The sequence below is a fragment of the Triticum dicoccoides genome, chromosome 2B (assembly GCF_002162155.2).
Source record: "Triticum dicoccoides isolate Atlit2015 ecotype Zavitan chromosome 2B, WEW_v2.0, whole genome shotgun sequence".
NCBI classification, from domain to species: domain Eukaryota; kingdom Viridiplantae; phylum Streptophyta; class Magnoliopsida; order Poales; family Poaceae; genus Triticum; species Triticum dicoccoides.
The window spans coordinates 646984234-647003698 of record NC_041383.1 but is presented as its reverse complement, the minus strand read 5'-3'; the positions used below and the strand labels follow the sequence as shown (position 1 = coordinate 647003698).

Below are 19465 nucleotides of genomic sequence, written 5' to 3'. Positions count from 1 at the left end.
CGCGTTCTGGCGGCAACATTGGTCGCTCGATGATCCATGAACCTCGATGTAATTTTTATTATATTTGAGGTGTTTTATTTTTTGATGAATCTTTATAAAGATCTATCTTTTCGTTGAAAAAATTATAACATCTTTACTAGTTGTGAACGGAGGGAGTACGTATTGCCGCCTCACATTAGTCCTGGTCATGGGCAACCAGACCCGACGCTGCATCCGGGACGGGCCCGGGCCTAGATTTTGAGCCTGAAGGCCAGGCCTGGCCTGGGCCCGCCGTTTTCACGATTTACTAAGGGGCCCGGCCCTAGCCTGGGCCGAGGCCTGGCGGGCTTTCTCACTTTTGGGCCGGGCTTGGGCCCAAAAAAAGGCCCGACGGACGGGCGGCCTAGGTTTTCTGCCTCGAGCTTTGGTAGGCCCGGCCCGAAGCCCGGCAGATGGCCAGGTATACCTCACATGCATCGGTCAATCGGTGTCACGGCCGTACGCGACGACCCATACACACGGACGCCGGGCGGCAAATGACTCTGTTCGCCTTTTCTATGCCGTGCGTGGCCGTGATCGGGGCCTCTCCTGCTCTCCATCTCTTCTCCGCATACACGTACGTTCACATATGGCTGCCGCCTGCTGATACGTTGCTGCCCCATTGCCTGTTGGCCCCCCGTCCTGCATTTTTCCGACGGCGCCTGCAACCAGTATGACCGGTGCGGTGGCGTGGCACCTGCCGCCGTTGAGGATGGCGGCAGCTCGCCCATCGGGGCTGTATAGAAAGGACCGCCGCCCGGTGAGGAAAAATAACTCGGTTCATCTCATCCGGGGAAAAAGAGAAGCTGGATAAGGTTCGTGGTAGGGAGGAAGCAAGAGACGGGCTCTTCCAGATCTGGTGGTTCCGCCATTGCTCGGAGCCGCATCATCAGCTAGCCAGGTGAGCTTCTCTCGGATCCGGTGCTTTCTTCTACCGCAGTGGGAAATGGAAGGAAAAAATGCCAGAGTAGAAAAGAGCTTGACAAGTGTGGATATAATTGCTGGACAGAGCAGATCTGGGTTTCCTTTCCAAATCGCAGTAAAGATGTAGAAATGTGGTTTTAGAGTCGAGGCCATTCGATGTGAAATTGTAGAGTTGTTATGGCATGCCAGTGCAAAACAATTAAACAATAAAAATGTAGGAGAAGAAACTGTAGAAGTTGATGCTGCTATGGATGGGGAATGTCATGGAACGGTGATAGATTTGTTTGTAGTGGCGATCTAGCTTGAGAAGAAATGGAACAAAAATGTCTAGAAAGTGCTAGGGGATGTGGAGAAGCCAGCCTATTATAGTACTCCCTCTGTAAAGGAATATTTAGTGATCTGAACGCTTTTATATTTCTTTACTCAGTGAGTACTGTATTTCTTAAGGTTAAAGATACGGTGTAATAATGTGCAGTCGATATTTTTCTACAGGATGCCATTCCCAGATGAATATCTGCTATTTCGCACAGCAGGAAAGGTTTGGGATGGACCTGATGGTGTAAAACTGAGTCCTGATTGCCCATTTGTGGTTAGACCGATGACAGAGCTGAAGCATAAGCCGTTCGAACAAGTGTGGCACGCCATAATGAAGATTCTTAAATTGAATGAAGCAACCCATGAACTCAAGTTGCATCACATTTTGTGTGTAAGGACGGCTCCCTCGGCTGCTCCCTACTATGTGCTCACTGACATTAAAGGGGAGGCGTCTTGGATGGCATTTGAAAGTGTCGCTCCTTCAAGTTCGTGCTTTCAGACTGTTGGCCAGCTGGACCGTCAAGAAAACAAGCTCTGCTCCTAATGCAACAGACAGCAATAACACAACTGTTCCAGACGAAGGAGATGAATCCGATGATGGGACCTGGCCAAATTGCAAGCACGATAGACCATGCACCATCGAAACCTCATGGCGCACCGAAGACCCTGGTCGAAGGTTCTTCCGCTGCCCTCTCTTCATGGTGAGTTTCCTTCGGAAAATTGTTTATCACGGTTGTATCATTACTGCTCTGAACGTACAATCTCTGCATTAGTACGTCCACAATGAGATTTCCCTTTTTAATCAGCATTCGGGAGAAGACTGCAAGTTCAGCAAATGGTTGGACAAGAAGTTCCCTAAGAATGCAATCAAAATCATCAACAGACTCCAGGACGACGTTGCTGCAAGTCGATAACATGAAGTGTGAGCTTGAGGAACTCCGTCACCGTCAGAGCAAAAGAGCTACTGGAGAAGCTGTTGCAAGTGATGGAAACAGGTGCCCCTGTGGCAGCAGCCCTTGCGACTTGGCTTGTCGCAACCAAAGCAAAAGCTCCTAGAGTGGCCAAGGACAATTAGAATTAGGCCTCCAAATATGCAGAGTGGTACGTGGCACCACCCTAGTTTCATTTGTAATGGAGTTCTTATGTCTATTTTCTTGCAACCGTCGTGCTCTGAGAATGTGATCCGTGATCTAGGTAGTTTTAAGATCTGTTGCACAATTTGTCGTAGGATTTCAATGAGACATTGAACATTCTGAAGTTGTTGTGTTTATGCTTTGTCCCCTGTTTAAATAGTTTGCATGAACATGTTATCTTGCTACAACATACTGTACATTGGTTCGACTTTCTCTCATGTCTTGTCCAAACACACTGTCGACTTGAATCCTTCCAGCCTGGCAAAAAGGTGTTGATTTTGAAAGTAGCAAATGCTTTTGAGTGTGCAGTACGAAAAACTAATCTTCTTCGATGATCCCTGAATCTTTCTGAGCGTTGACGGTGTTGTTCTCTACGATGTGTTCAGGGGAGGTCACCCCTGCACTGGTTTCAGAGATAATACCTACCAAGAATGCCAAGGGCAGGAGCAACGGTAAGGGTTAGCACCAGTCCAGGATCTTAAGATCAGTTGCTAGAAAACCACTATGGTGTGGCTGGACCACACACCACACACAAAAACTCCAGATGAAACATCCCCACCGGAGACGAGGCGCCGGTTACGCTAGAACAGAATCACAGAGAGGCTGACGGGACAGATCTTGAGGAAGAGCTTGTCGGTGAATGACATTGCGGCAGGCCGCATCGACCAGAAATACAGTGAGCAGAGTAGAATACAGAAACAAAACCAACAACTAAAGGAAAATCTGACAGTGCATGTTTGTTTCTTGAATATCATCAGCCATATAAATTCATGTTCATTAACATGTACTCCCTCAGTTCCTAAATATAAGTCTTTCTTGAGATTCCAATGTGGATTACATATGGAGCAAAATGAATGAATTACACTTTAAACTACGTATGTATATATATACACATCCGTATTAGTCCATATTGAAATCTCTAGAAAAATTATATTTAGAAACGGAGGGAGTATTTGCAAACAAAAAACATATATATATATATGTATATAACGTGGAGCATCACAAAACTGTTAGTGCCACTTAAGTAGATAATGATTGCATTACTGGCCCTTTAGACAGTCTAGTCTGCTGCTCTTCCGTTGCACTAAGATTATTGTTGACATAGTCTTGAATTAATCAGTTCCTATCTCATCTCCTAGCTGAGAAGAGGCGAGGAACATACGTCGGCTAAATACCAAATCTATCTCGTAGAGAACCGGGGGTCTGGATGGACACGTCCTATCATATTCGTGCCCTCCTCTGCAGCAAGTGCTACTACAACACCCTTGCAACATAAACCAACATCTGTTCCCAATGCCCTGGAGATCAACTAGTAGCATTTTTTCCTTACTCTTGAGATCTATGGTAACGGATGTACCATCTTGGTTAACGAGCAAAGCACCTCTGCTCTCTGCAAAGAAGACACTGCTTATTCTCTTTTTGATCCCCAAATCCGTCAGCTGAGAGCGTAGCCAGCCCGCCTCATCCTCGTCGTTTTCTTCTTGCTTGGTCCAGAGCTCTAGAATGCCTTGGTATTGTATGGTGACAAACGAGAGTCTTCCTTCCCCGGCGATGCACAGGAATGGCGGATGTGATAGCCGCATGCTAGCGTCACATCTACTGATTGGGATCTTGGTCATGGAGACGTGTGACGTGGCGGCGTTTATGTGTAGGGTGTAGAAGTCTGCGCCATCCATGTACAGCCAATGCGCTGTGTCGCCGGTGACGACGCCGGCTCGCGCCCCGCACCTCCATCTCTTGCCGGAAACCTGAAGACACTTGATGGGCGCGCCCCAACTCCCCGTGGCCGAGGAGTACGTGCAGGCGCACACGACCAAGTCGCGGTCGGCGCAAATCACGAGCACTTGAAACGTCGGTTGCCGATGGTGGTCGGAATTAGCGGTACAATGATGGCCGTAGTCCGCGTCGGTGAGAAGCGCACAGCCGGTAAGGTCGCCGGCAAAGAGTGCCATGCTGTCAAGCAGGGGCGGCGGGAGAACACGCGTGCTCCTCTTGTCGATCAGAGGGCGGCACACGGCTAGATGGAGCGGCTGGCGGTCGATGCCGTTACCGACGCGGGTTGGCCGTATGATGCGCAGGAGTAGAAGACCGCGCCGCGACGCCAGCGGCCTCGCGAAGTCGAAGAGGCCATCGTCGCCGGCGACGAACGAGTCGAAGGCGAGACGCCCGTCGGCGCCGGCCTGCAGCTGCAGGCTCAGGAATTGCGGGGCCGAACCGGGTCCGGGTTCCCTTGGCATGAAACCGGACAGGCTGGTGGGATGCGCGTTCTGGGAGAAGATCCCGACGAGGGCGGACGGGTGGCGCGCCGTCTCCGGCCAGAGGCCGACCCGTCGGAGGAAGGCACGGTCGGTGACGAGGCGGCGCCATCGCTTGCACGTCGCCGCGCAGCGGAGGAGGTCCCGCAGGCCCGGCAGGCGCGCGAAGACATCGCGGAGGACGTCGTCCGCCATGTCGCCGGCGGCGTGTCGAGGGCGTGCGCGTTCGCGTTTGTTGGCGGCCATCGTGTCCACCGGCCGGCTAGGGCTCGATCTGATATGTTCGTGTCAATAATGCTACATTCACGGATACCCCTCTAATTCTCTCCACCCCCTGATTTTCAGGTGGGTGGGCCCCGCCCTCCCTCTTAACCCAATCATCATTTGCCAAGTCATAATGACCCTGTAAAATCCTCGTAATCATCCCTGAATGTAGCATTACTCTGTTTGTGTGATCTGTACGTCGAGGCCGGGTTGGGTTGGTTCACAAAGTATGCGGCACGCGATGCGCGATCGATAATATCGCTCGAGCTCGAGTACTATTTTTTTTTCCTAACAAAAATCACAACGTGCGGGCGGAATCCCACATGTACTGTACATTGTTCCTTACCCTTTTCTCCGGCGAGCAGCGGTAGTCGTCCCGAGGAAATGGTGTTCGCCGGGAGCAACTAATTAACGAGCGCTCCTTCAAGAGCCTCGCAACGATCAGCGCCAAATCTACAGCACCTGCTGCTCTAGCTAATTGCCCACCTCTTTCACGTGTGATTTCTATGTTATGCATGGCCGTGCCTAAGGGCATATCGGTTGAAGTAGATTCTTCTTTTCTCTCAAAAAACCCTTTCCCAAACTGTACAAGCTTCTTCCAAAGCATACAGCTTTCTAGATGTATATGACGATCTCTAGACCGACGGATCTGATTAATATTATTAAATTTAAGTAAGAAAACCACACTTTAATATGGAAACGTAAGAATGGAACAGAAAGAAATAATCCGCAGTTTATTGTCTTAATTTTTATTCTTTCTATATGAATACTATAGATTCTATTAATACGTAATCATATCATAAATGAAAAGTGTTCAATTAGAACATGAAAACGTGACTCAATTGGTCTTAGTTAGTCTTCGGGACGGAGTGGAAGAAGGGCGGAGACTCTCGAATGAGGAAAAGGATCCCTTCGAAAGAATTGACCGAGGAGCCGTATGAGGTGAAAATCTCATGTATGATTCTGTAAAGGGACAGTAAGGGTGACTTATCTATCCGTAGAGAATTGAGAATTTTCATGTCTTTCAATTCTCGTACTCGTAATTGGAAAGTTTTAGAAGGAGACCGTGCGACTATCTCCACTATAGAAAAAAAAGGATCAAATTTTTTAGTAAATACTAGAAAAAAGGGCTTTCTACATAGGGATTGTAAAAACAACGATTTTTCCCTATCAGCTGTAGGAAGTAAGGACATTTCACGAGAATCAAAAAACGAAGAAAGTATGGTCCATTTGGCGCGCTCTCAGCCATTCGCCACGTGTCGCGCTCTGGGCGCTCCTTCCAGATTTTTTTTCTATTTTTCGCACGTGTTTTCGGCTTTTTAAACGGTTTTTTTACGTTTTGGTTTTCCATCGGTCTTCCCTAGTTTTTCGACAAAAAAATAAATTCCGCAAAAAACACATTTTTTTCACGAGAGTCACGGTTTTGTTTTCGCGAGAGGCACGGCCGTGCCTCTTGTGAACGGAAAAAAACGCGTTTTCTGTTTTTTTTTCCTTTCACGAGAGGCACGGTTTTGCTTCCGCGAGAGGCACGGTTGTGCTTTCGCGAGAGTCACGGCCGTGCCTCTTGGAAACAAAAAAAACACATTTTCTGTTTTTTTTTCGCGAGAGGCACGTTTTTGCTTCGCGAGAGGCACGGTTGTGCTTTCGCGAGAGTCACGGCCGTGCCTCCTCGGGAACGGAAAAAACACGTTTTCTGTTTTTTTTTCTTTCGCGAGAGGCACGGTTTTGCTTTCGCGAGAGGCATGGTTGTGATTTCGTCAGAGGCACGGGCGTGCCTCTTTCGGAAAAGGGAAAAAACCCGTGCTCCCGGTTCGGTTTTTTCGTCCGGTTTTTTTCATGAAGAAAAGTTCGTCAAAACTTATCAACATGAGATCTAGTTTTGAAGATCTCGACACGAGGAATCCAACGGCCAAAGCGGTTCGAAATATGGACGCACGGTTTAAGAGATAAAACTTTTTGAATAAACGGATCTATGAAAAAAGGGAAAACTCCCAAATTGCGACAAGTGGCACACATGCAGCGCGCCACTTGTCGCAACCTGGGGAGGTTAGAGTGATCTTCGCAAGAAGTACTCTTTAACTAGTGATTTTGGTGTTTGCCGGCGGCTGCATATGCCAGCGAGGCAGCCCTGGACCTCTAGCCCAGATTGAGGCCCAAAAACCGATGGACGTTTTCGACAATTAGTGGGCTCTGCTGCGTACTTGACGACAACTGGGCCGCGCGAGGCGGGCCAGCTCATACACTTCCTCCGCCACCAATCTTGCCAGAGGTGCCCCGTCCGCGGCGCCGGCGCCGGCGAACTGCGCAATGGCCTTTCCCCTTGCACGAGCCGCGGCCATTCCTCGCCGTCAATCCTTCCTCCCTATTATCACATCTTTCCACCTCGTCCCATCTGCAGGCGCGCCGCCCCGCCGCTCCTAATCGCCGGCCTCCGGAGAGGGAGCCCATGAGGAACCTCGTCGCCGCCTGTTGTCTCACCCCCCTCAATCCTCGTCGACTGAGGTAAGTCTCGTGTCAATTACTCACTCAGGCAACAGTTCGACAAGTGTCAGTGACTCAGTGTGCCACCTGAAGGCCAAGAATGGCTGAATGGGGATAAAATCATGCGAGCGGTTCAGTCAAAAACCACACGAGCCGCAATTCAAAGTAAGAGCAGCGACGTCTTGCACACCTTCCAACTACTAATAGCATTGCAAATTATTGGATGACCTCCTGCAATGTCATCACATTATCTTGTTGATTGTTGCAGCTTGCAGCGTGGAAGCTAATTGAGTAGAAACCAAATGTGACATAAACTTGGCATCACTGATATAGTGATGTGCATATGTCAAAGAACAGTACCGTTATAGTTGTACAATTTCTAGCTTTGGTTCATTAGAACTGGCAAGCTCCCTTGTCAAATCCAGTTGTTGCCGGGTGCTCGGTTATTCTCTCACAAAGCTCATTTTGGTTATCAAATCATGGATCTGTCATTGGGCTTCCTCCTATTCACCATTTCCATGTCCCAGCAAAAGCATTTTTATAGCTGTAAAAGCATTTGATATTGTCCCAAAGTTCCAAGAATATAGTTCTGGTGCAGTATGCAGCCCCTCTAGCTGCAGTCAGTGCAATGACGCTTTCATCCCTTCGACACAGCTTTACGAGCTCAAAATCTTAAATATTCTGCTTAAAACATAGAAAGACCCCCTAGCTGTTGAACGGAAATGAACGGAAAAGGAAAAATGCCCATGAGCCAACAAAATTCTAAGTTATCTGGAGTGGTTGAGAGAGAGGGAGAGAGGGAGAGGGAGGGAGAGAGAGGGAGGGAGGGAGCAAATTTACAATATATTTGTAATTTAACAGTTTTCTTAATTCAAAAGATTTAAGTCGTCTTTTAATCTTTTTCAGTGAGGGACCGTGGCATCTGCATATACTTAAGAACTCTCAATACATCACTAACTTCATTTCAAATAACGATGAAATCGTGCAGAACTATAAACCACCTGAACCTACTAATTGATTGGTGTTTGTTAATCTATCAAAAATCCCAATTTGCTTAATTATGTGCATTTCTCTGATTTCTTAAGTGGCATTTTTAAACATGCTATTGATTTCAAGTTCAGCAACTATAATTTTTTTTGCAATTCTCAGATGGATAACTGGACAAAGCAATTAAAGCGAAATTAAGTGAAGAATAAGCACTTCAGATTGTAGTTTGACAAAATACAACAGATCATGGCTTTTGCTATTCTTAAGAAAATCTCCTGTCCAGCTCATAATCTAATTGCCTATCTTGTCAGGATTGCCTCATTTCACCTGGGGCCTGATACATGTGAGGCTAGAGGTGGAACTGAAGAAGCCGCATTGTCAGCAATGCGAAAATTCACTTGATTCGTTGCAACAAAGTTATGATCTATATTGCTCTCTGCATTCATGGTACCTTCCAAGACCTTGACTACCTCGGACATTTTAGGCCTTCTTTTGCAATCAATTTGTAAACACCACATCGCGAGCTTCATCATCTGAATGACATCTTGCTCGCGTGCTTGCATATCATTACTGGTCTTGTCAATCATATCTACCAAGTTATCATGCTTCACCTTTTTTTCCAAAAGGGTAATAAGATGCATGCTCTCTTCGGACCGAGAAGGGTCGAGATTCTTTCTTCCGTTGATGATTTCTATTACCACAATGCCGAAGCTATAGACATCCGCCTTTTCTGTGATTTGTGATGTCAACCATTCAGGAGCTAAATATCCAGGTGTGCCTCTCATCCGAGTAACCACTTGGCTCATATCCCTATCAATGAGCTTGCATAATCCAAAATCAGAAAGTTTGGCATTGAAGTTGTCATCTAAGAGAATATTTTGTGGTTTACATCTAAATGAGCAATTCTTTTCGTGCACTCCTCGTGGAGATAAGAGAGACCCTTAGCTATGTGAGTGATAATCTTGCATCGCGTGCTCCAATCCAAGGGAGGATCAATATTATCATCTTGACAATAGATCCATCTATCCAAGGATCCTTTGGGCATATACTCGTATACCAATAGCCTATGTGATTTCTCCACGCAGAAACCAATTAGCTTCACCAGATTGATATGGTGGATGCTGCCGATACTCTGAACCTCTGCTGAGAATTCTTTCTTTCCTTGACCTGCTTGATCCAAACGTTTTACTGCAATCCTTTCCCCACCAAGCTGTCCCTCAAACACAGAACCAAATCCTCCTTCGCCAAGCTTGTCTCTGAACTGCTCAGTTGCTACTTCTAACTGATGAAATGTGAACCTCATTGGTGTTCCTTGTAGCTTCCCAAACTCTTCCTCCTCTTCCTCCATCTCCCGGTGCTCTCGCGTTCTTCGTCTATGCATGAAAAAAAGGAGGAATCCGGCAATTAAGATGAAACCGACCATAGTACCTAGAATCAGACCAATGCGCCCTCTGCTGGATGAAGACGATCCCGTGCTTGGAGAAGAAGTATTTAGATCGATCGGTGGGCAGAAGACGATCCGGTAGTTGGTCCCCAACGGGCAAGTGAACGTCTTCTTCCAGTCAGCATCCATGGAGTAGTCGTAGACATCCGGGCAGATTTGCTGAAACAACAACGAGTATTTGGTGGGTTCGCAATTGTACGCTGCATTCCCGGTGCAGCAGTATCTGTCCTGCTTGAACACAGCGCACGCGTTGTTGCAACCCCCAGGGGCCGTCAACTCGCTTGGGCACTGTGATGTGATGTTGGCGGCGCAGCGTGGCCCTTTGCTGCAACCTGGCCCTCCCTGGTCCGGCACCGGCAGGAAGTCCATGGGTACGTTGAAGCCGTCGACGAAGGAAATGTCGAAGAAGTCGGTGCTGTTGAACTGGCCGATTATGAACTCAGCCATCGTGTTGGGCGGTCGGCCGTAGGCCTTGCAGGCGAGCATGCCGCCGCAGTCGCCCGTTTGGCAAGAACCGTTGCCTCTGCCGTTGAATGAGCAGCCCGTGCGCGCCCACAAGCGCCCGCGGGAGGCGAGCCCGGAGACGTTGAGGGTCCACGTCGCCCCCGGGTCGAGCTGCACACCACCGCCAACCGGCATGGCAGCCGGCCACACGGTGTAGGAGCATCGGTTGGTGATGTTTAACATGGTGGCCTGGCCGGTAACGATGAGGAGCAGGAAGAGGAAAGGCAGTGAGCAGAGAGCGGAAGAGGCGCACACCGCTGCCATTTGTGTTATCATTGCTCGCACGGCTGGCGGAAATGAACGGAAGCTTTTGTTATGTACAAGAGCTTGGGTGCAAGCAGAAGCTGCGTGGAAACTGGTCGGGCTTTGGACGCCTGGTTGACTGGCCTAATCTTTCAGTCAGGTCATGGTGCCAAAATGCATAGCAGCGTTTTTTATTGCTAATTCTAAAAAAAACGAAGGTCATGGTGCCAAATACTCCCGAATGACAGAAAAAATGCCAAGACAGATCCAACCCAATATGATCGATCGTTCTGCACAACTATATAAATTTTCATTTGGCCCCTGAAATGTTTTGAAATACTCCCTCCGTCTCTAAATATTTGTCTTTCTAGAGATCTCAACAAGTGACTACATACGGAACAAAATGAGTGAATCTACACTCTAAAATATGTTTATATACATCCGTATGTGATAGTCCATTTAAAATCTTTAAAAAGATAACTATTTAGGAACGGAGGGAGTACTTCATTTCAGTGAGAAATTGTATTAACCGCTGGAATGTTATATGTGTCGTTATTTTAGAGATTTTTTCAATAGAATTACTCATTAATTAGAGCACGTGTTCCAATGTCTCGCGCTTACCACAACTTTGTGACCGGTTCTCCATAATGAACTGGGCAACCTGGTCTTCGCTCGGTCCTCTTAAAGTAACTGAGCAACTCTTTTCTTTTTAATGAATGCAGGATAACTACCATTTAAAAAAAAAAAACGATCAAGAGTCGACATCAGATAACAAGTTGCATGGTAGCGGCAGGTGCGTGGAAGGAAACCTTGCTTGACCGGAATATCGACCATGTGCGGTCCGTCAACTAAAGGTCTACGTCCAAGTCTTGCTGGTGCTGGCTGCTTATTTAATTTTCCATGCGACCGGCTTGACCCCGCTAGCTGAGACCAAATGTTGAATACACCACGGGAGTCTCCGTCTTCATCTCCGGATGCCGCCAAGCTGGCTCCGTCAGAAAAGAACTATGTCCCCTTTACTAAGTCGTCTGCAACTCCGGTCACACCATACACCATAGTACTGACAGGGGCACTGCCGTATGAGGCATGGCAACACCCCGACCAAGCACTGATACTTGCCGCATCCAAGGTGCGAGGTACTCCTTTCATTTCAATGAATAGGGCGTGCATGCTTTCAAAATTCAAATTTGACTATAACTTATGAGTAGATCAATAATTTTTTTGTTATGACTTCAAAATCATAACATTACAAAGTTATGAATTCAACAGTATGATTTCTGTTACATATAGCCCACATTTGGTTGGCCTAATCTATAGTCAGAATTCAATTTTAAAATGCATGCGCACCTTACTCATTGGAATGGAGAGAGTACAACACCGGAGGTCTGAAGCATGCATCAGAAGCTAGCCGCATTCAGTCTGTGACCTCCACTTGCTCATGGAGCGGCTCCGGGGCCCGCCTCCCAGGTTCTTGCATCGCGGAACGCATCTTCAGTATCACGGGTAGGGAGACGAAAAGAGCCGTCGTCGCCACGACCTGAAAATAGAAGAATGAGGCTATCGCATGATACAACAACAACTATAAAGTCTTTAGTCTCAGACAAGTTGGGATAGACTATAAAGGTGAAACTTATAACATCTCGCGACCAACTCATGTTCTGGCACAAGGATAGTAAGTTTCCACGCACCTGTGTCCATAGCTAGTTCTTTGGTGATACTCAAATCTTTCATATCTCTCTTTACAGACTCCCATGTCAAATTCGGTCTATACTGACCTCTCTTGACATTATCCGCACACTTTAGCCGTTCGCTATGCACTGGAGCTTTTGCAGGCCTGCGCTGAATATGCTCAAACCATCTCAGACGATGTTGGACAAGCTCCTCTTCAATTAGTGTTATCCCAACTCTATCTCATATATCATCAGTCCAAACTCGATCCCTCCTTGTGTGGCCACATATCCATCTCAACACGCGCATCTCCGCCACACCTAACTGTTGAACTTGTCGAGTTTTAGTTGGTCAACACTCAGCGCCATAAAATATTGCGAGTCGAATCGCCGTCCTGCAGAACTTGCCTTTTAGCTTTTGTGGCACTTTCTTGTCACAAAGAATGCCAGAAGCTTGATGCCACTTTATTCATCCGGCTTTGATGCATTGGTTCACATCTTCATTAAAAAACCCATCCTTCTGCAGCATTGACCCCAAATATCAAAAGGTGTCCTTCTGAGGCACCGCCTGTCCATCAAGGCTAACCTCCTCCTCCTCGCACCTAATAGTACTGAAACCACACCTCATGTACTCGGTTTTAGTTCTACTAAGCCTAAAACCTTTCGATTTCAAGGTTTGTCTCCATAACTCTAACTTCCTATTAACCCAGGTCCGACTATCGTAAACTAGCACCACATCATCCGCAAAGAGCATACACCATGGGATATCTCTTTTTATGTCCCTTATGACCTCATCCATCCTAAGGCTATCGCACGATGCTCGCATATTTATTTTCAAGACAAGTACTCCCTCCGTCCCATAATGTAAGATGTTTACACTAGTGTTAAAAAATGTCTTACATTATGAGATGGAGGGAGTAAAAGAGAAGACCTAGCATGAAGTTGTTTTGGATAAAATGAGGAATGGTCAAGTCAACCTTTTCTATTTCTATGGAACAAGAAGATACACACAGTTGCATGAGCCACATGGGCCTAATGGGCTTTCCTCTATATAGCCAACTAATGCTCTTAACACCCCTTCAAACTCGAAAGGGGGGGGGGGGGCAGGAACATTGAGTTTGAGAAGCCTATGGTGTTCCTTCGTCTAAGCCTCAGTGAAGCAATCTGCCACTTGAAGCTCCAATGTAACATATTGGAGAAGAAGAATTGACTCTTGGCAGTGAGAACGCATGAACAACGCATCCACGCCAATATGCTTGGGTTAGCTCATTTTTTATGGGATCATTGGCAATCTGAATAACAGCGGTACTATCACAAGGGAGCAAGGTGGGTGCCTCACATGACACGCCAAGATCAGCCAGGAACCACCGGAGCCAAATAGTCTCTGGCATGGTAGTAGCAAGGGGTTGAAGTTTAGCCTCAACACTGGAACGGGATACTACAATATGTTTCTTAGATGGCCATGCAATCAGAGAAGTGACAGGAAAGAGATAGTAGTCGGTGACAGAGCGATGACCAATGATCAGCGGGATCACTCGTCCACGTGGATTCAAAGTAAGCATGAAGCTGGAGCTGGTTGGAGTGAGCATAAAACAATTGATGAGAAGATGTCCCCCTTGAGTACTGAAGCACACAAAAAAGTGGCTACAACGAACTGATGTAGGAGCACTGACAAATTAACTCAAAATGTGAACAATATGTGAAATGTCAGGCCTGCTCACAGTGAGATAGACAGGGCTTCTTGCAAGATGGCGATAGCGCGAAGGATCTTTAAGAAGAATTCCATCACTAGGACACAACTACAAGTGGGGCTCCATCGAAGTAGTAGCGGTGCGAGTGTCAGTGAGAGCTGGTAGGGAGACAAAATTTGAGTGTAGCGATGCAATTCTAAGAAAGTAACTGAGAGACCCCAAGTATGACATCTTAAATTTCTCGCTCGGTTCTTTCTTAAAAAAAACCAATGAAGCAGTCCATATCCGCAGTTTGACCAAAATACATGAGACTCATGGATAACTGCGGACAAAAGAGATGTCGAGAACAGAAAACGACATGCATAGAGAACCCTGATGAGTAAAACAACAAGGTGTACCGTCAGCAGTATGAACAGAAGCACCATCTTACACCGGCTTGCTTGACAAAAGCTCAGAGTGGTCAGAGGTCACTGTGCAAAGAAGCTCCAACAAAACAAGCGCCCATGGTTGAGCTACATGAGAAGCAGCAAACACAGAATCGCTCATTGCTGGCTGTTGTGGCTCATTGGTCACATCAATAGAAGATCTCTGAGTAGGAGGCCAACATTGCTGTTGGATAGGAAATCTCCTGCGATATTCAGCCAACAACTTTGGGCGAAGGGTAAAACACTAATAATTTGTGTGCCCAGACTTCTAGCAGTGAAAGTAGACAACATCTCTTGAAGAAAAATTTCTGACCGAACCTCGACGAGTAGCAAGGACACTAGTGTGAGTCATTGAAGATTGGATGAGGAAAGAGAGTGCAGACATGTTTCCTCGGCGATCAGACTAGCAAGTGCCTCATCCAAAGAAGGAGGTGTAGGATAGCCAAAAGGCTGGATGTGAATATTCTCAAATTCTTTCTTGAGCCTCATCACAAATTGAAACATGAATGACTGAGCTTCATAATTCTCCTTGGCCATACACGACTCACATCCAAAGCAGCTCTTTGGAGTCATTGACATAAGCTGGCTAGTGATGTGAGTGAAAGCTTCATAGTACTCCTAGATGGAAATGTTTTTTGTTGAACATTTTGCATATTTTGTAAGAAGGTAACTACAGTGCCCCACTAGGCTGAAGAAATCGTTGTTCCACATGTCTCCATATTTCCACTGTAGTGGAGTGATGCCCAAGACTCATCCATAGTGACAAAGTAATATAAAGAATTAAGGCACACATTTTTTTCGGCAAAGGGTGGATTTTATTGGCTCAAATGGAGCATCAAGATGATACACCACACTGAACACACACCCGACCTCTGCATAACTAAGATGCACACAGCTAACCCAACACACACACACACACACAAACACACTGGCAACTATCGAAGTCATAAGACCAAAAGCTATGTGCAGGTGTGGAAAAAGAAAAAAAGAAACAAGAAATAAGCCCCAAAGCGATTAGATGAACAATCGACAAACTACAACTAAGACCATATCTGCACCAACCATTGACACCACATGGATGACAAGGATCTTCAACAGCAACGCAATCAGGAAGGAAGCGGCACCGTCACCGGATCCAACCACAAAGGTCAGTATCAAAGTTTTCATCCTGAAGAATCAGTCTGAACATATCCGAGCAACTTTCTCCAAGCTTTCTTGGTTGCTTCGTCCTCCTTTCCACCAGGAGGAGCATCAACCAAATGGTCAAAAGATCGGCAACTCTAATAGTTGTCTTGACGGAGAATGCCTACTCCTTGTAATTGGAGCCATCAAGCTTGATGTCAATGCTAAAAGTGGAACCTTCTTTTGCCATAGCAGCAAGCCCAAATAACAACAGTCAGAGCAGACACCACACGCAACTTCCCTTTGCCAGAGGCAAAGAGGACACCAATAAATGCAGGTACCATGCTGCAGGAAACGGAAGCACCAGTTAGAATAAACAACAAACAACTAAAAAGTTCATTTGCTCCTCTGTTAGTGGCCTATCAGATCTAGTCAAGGTTGCAAGAAATTCCAAGCAGAAAGGGAGCAGCACAACCAGCCAGACCAACAACGAGGAGAGAAACCATCAACCTTATAAAGCATCCACAAGCAGCTCAAGCTCGATCCTAAAAATGAATCAGGCACGTATTGTCGTGGGCGGGGCAATACAATGGGATCCAACTCAGATCAGTTGTACCCGACGGGGATCAAAACAGCCACCAATGACTTGTCGGTGGTGAGAGAAAGAGGAGGCTAGTTTAGGGATTGGGCAGCCCAGGCTTTGATGCCATGTTAGATAAAATGGGGAATGGCCAAGTCAACCTTCTCTATTTCCATGGAGTAATAAGATATACACAACTACATGGGCCAGATGGGCTTGCCTATAGCGATACAAGCTATACAACTAACTAATAGTCTTAACAAATGTGTGACCTCTTGTCTATGATTTGGGTAAAGACACTTGGAGACTCCCACTACTACAGGCGTGAATAGCACTGACCCACCAAATCATATCATCATTGACACATGATTAACCCATCTGTTTCGGGCCAGTGATGACTTCTTTATCATTAACGGGCCACTTGGCTAGTTAGTGATGAGAAGGTACCACTGACCATCGGTGTGTCACTACCACCATGTTTAGTCTTAGCTAGGTTGTTGTTTTAAAATCAAAGAAGTGGCGAGAAGCCAAATGCACGTTATCATTACAGAGGCTTGGTTTCTTCTAAATCAAAGAAGTTAAGCATTATACATTTAGAGAAAAAGTCTCTTGCTTGCAGTCTAATTGCATATCTTCTTGGTATTCTCTCAATTCACCTTGGGCCTGATAGATCTGAGACCTGAGGTGAATCTAAGTAGCTCAGATTTCCAGCCATACAAAACTTTGTTGGACTTATTGCAACAAAGTTATTACTTATGTTGGTGTTTGCTTTCATGTCACCACCTTCCAATAATTTTACAACATCGGACATATTAGGCCTTTTTCTGCACTCAATCTGTAAACACCACATCGCGAGCTTCATCTTCTCAACTACATCTTGCTTGTGTGCTTGCATGTCGGTACTGCTCTTGTCAATCAAATCTACCAACCGACCACTCTTCACTTTTTCTTCCACTAGTGTAATAAGATGGATGTTCTCTTCAGACTGAGAGATGTCGAGGTTCTTTCTTGCACAAATGATTTCCATGACCACAACACCAAAGCTATAGACATCAGCCTTTTCTGTGATTTGTGATGTCAACCATTCAGGAGCTAAATATCCAGGCGTACCTCTCATTCGAGTAACCACTTGGCTAATATCTCTATCAATGAGCTTGCATAGTCCAAAATCAGAAAGTTTTGCATTGTAGTTATCATCTAAGAGGATGTTTTGTGGTTTGACATCCAAATGAGCAATTCTTTTTGTGCACCCTTCATGAAGATAAGAGAGACCCTTAGCTATATGAGTAATAATTTTGCATCGCGTGCTCCAATCCAGAGGAGGAGCATTATTGTCATGTCGACTATAAATCCACCTATCCAAGGATCTCTTGGGCATATACTCATATACCAAGAGCCTATGAGATTTCTCTGCACAGAAACCGATCAATCTCACCAGGTTGATGTGGTGGATGCTGCTGATTGTTTGAACCTCTGCCAAAAATTGCTTCTTCCCCTGGCCAGCTCGATCCAAACGTTTCACAGCGATTCTTTCTTCACCAAATTGCCCCTTGAAAACAGACCCAAATCCTCCTTCCCCAAGCTTGTCTGTGAATTGCCTAGTTGCTACCTGTAGTTGTTGAAATGTGAACCTCACTAGTGCTCCTTGTAGCTCACCAAACTCTTCCTCTTCCTCCATCTCCTGGTGCCGTTGCGCCCTTTGGTTACATTTACATGTGAAGAAAATGATTGTAACCAATACCGCGAGCAAAATGAAACCACCCGCAGGAGCTATTATAATCACAGCACGGCTTCTTAGGAAGGAGGATTTCAGTCTCTTGCTTGATGGGCCAACAGGTGCAGGCAGAGAGCTCGCGGGTGCCGGTGAAATTGTTAGATTGAACGGGGGACAGAAGATGACCTGGTAGTTGGTTCCCGTCGGGCAAGTGAAGTCGTTGTAGTCGGTATAGGCATCCGGACACATCTGCTTGAAGAAGACGGTGTAGGTGGTGGGTTCGCAGTTGCTCGTCCCATTCCCGATGCACGCGTTGTTGCAGCCTCCCGGAGCCTGCAGCTCAGTTGGGCACCGCGACGTTATGTTGGCTTCGCAGCGCGGCCCCTTGCTACACCCCGGCCCTCCCTTTGTTGGCACCGGCAGAAAATCCATGGGCACGTTGAAGCCGTTGACGAGGGAGATATCGAAGAAATCGTCCGTCTGGCCATGGCCAGTCGTGAACTCGGCCAGTGTGACCGGCGGCTGGCCGTAGTCCGTGCAGGCGAGCGTACCGCCGCAGTCGCCCGTCTGGCATGAACCGTCGCCTCTGCCGTCGAATGAGCAGCCCGTGCGCGCCCACAGGCGTCCTCTGGAGGTGAGGCCGGATACGTCGAGGATCCACGTCTTCCCCGGGTCGAGCTGCACGCCACCGCCGATGGGCACGGCGGCCGGCCACACCGTGTAGGAGCATCGGTTGGTGATGTTTAGCATGGTGGCCTTGCCGTTGGCGACGAGGAGCAGGAAGAGAAAAGGCAGTGAGCAGAGGGACGAAAAGTCGCCCACCGCTGCCATCTGTGGAATATGACTGACATGAACTGAAGCTTTTGTTATGTACAAGAACCTGGGGTCCGGCAGCTTCGGGGAAGGTGCTCAGGCGTGGACGCATGGTTGACTGGCCGAATCATTCAGTCAAGGACGCCTGTAATGTAAACCATACTGGAGTACTTCCGAAATGTCAGAAAAAAAGTAATGCAAAGAAAAATAATATATTTACCACACTAGCAAAATGCCCTGTCCCTCAGCAAGTTTTAGTTGGAAAATAAAGTTTTTGCATGCCGTGTGGGTGAAATAATGTTTACTGTTTTTTTTGGCACTATGAACATGTTCTGATTTGCGCAATCGGTGACATGCTGCTTTTCTATGACAACTGTATTAACACCTTGAGTATGCAATTGTTGAAGAATTTGTTTCCACCAGAAAACAGTGTTTTCCACCTCCGAGCACGTGTTCTAGTCGTAACTTCTCCACTAGAAAAAAGTTGTCAGTGAAAGAAACCAATATATTATCTTCTCTCGGGAGTCTGAAGACAGGTACATACAGGTCATGATCAAGAGTCGACATCAACAAGTTGCATGCTAAAAAGAAAGAACAAGCTGCGCAGGTGCGTGGAAGGAACGCCTAGCTCGAGTGGAATATCGATCATATGCTGTCCGTCAACAAAGGTCTACCTTAAGCTTCAGGGGGCACGCCCAAAACAAGCTGGTGCTGACTGCTTGTCTCATTTTCCACGATCTCTCAGGAGAACACGAAAGATAACCAAAGTGTGACTGATGCCGCTGAATAAGTTGTTTCTCGCAGAAAGAAAGATCTCCAAAGTATTCTCTTAACGTGCAGTACTTACCAAATTTCTAGCATGGACACAAATGCCTTGGCACCTGC

The 19465-nt window shown here is 46.7% G+C and overlaps 1 protein-coding gene, 1 long non-coding RNA gene and 1 pseudogene across 2 annotated transcripts; 1 reads left to right on the top strand and 2 right to left on the bottom strand.

The window, feature by feature from the left end:
- The first annotated feature begins 7167 nt into the window (after nucleotides 1-7167).
- On the top strand, nucleotides 7168-7906 carry LOC119368193. The gene is made up of 3 exons (XR_005176560.1): nucleotides 7168-7411; nucleotides 7484-7555; nucleotides 7659-7906. It is a non-coding gene; the product is annotated as an uncharacterized LOC119368193 (long non-coding RNA).
- Nucleotides 7907-8560: 654 nt separating this feature from the next.
- LOC119365366 lies at nucleotides 8561-10602 on the bottom strand (annotated as a pseudogene).
- Nucleotides 10603-16547: 5945 nt separating this feature from the next.
- Nucleotides 16548-18676, bottom strand: LOC119365365 (PR5-like receptor kinase). The gene has a single exon (XM_037630983.1). The coding sequence runs from the start codon at nucleotides 18596-18598 to the stop codon at nucleotides 16706-16708; it is 1893 nt and encodes a 630-aa protein (XP_037486880.1). The 5' UTR covers nucleotides 18599-18676; the 3' UTR covers nucleotides 16548-16705.
- Nucleotides 18677-19465: the final 789 nt, after the last annotated feature.

Excerpts from the sequence above, each read along its gene's own strand:
- LOC119365365 (XM_037630983.1), bottom strand. The coding sequence starts at position 18,598 with ATGGCAGCGGTGGGCGACTTTTCGTCCCTCTGCTCACTGCCTTTTCTC.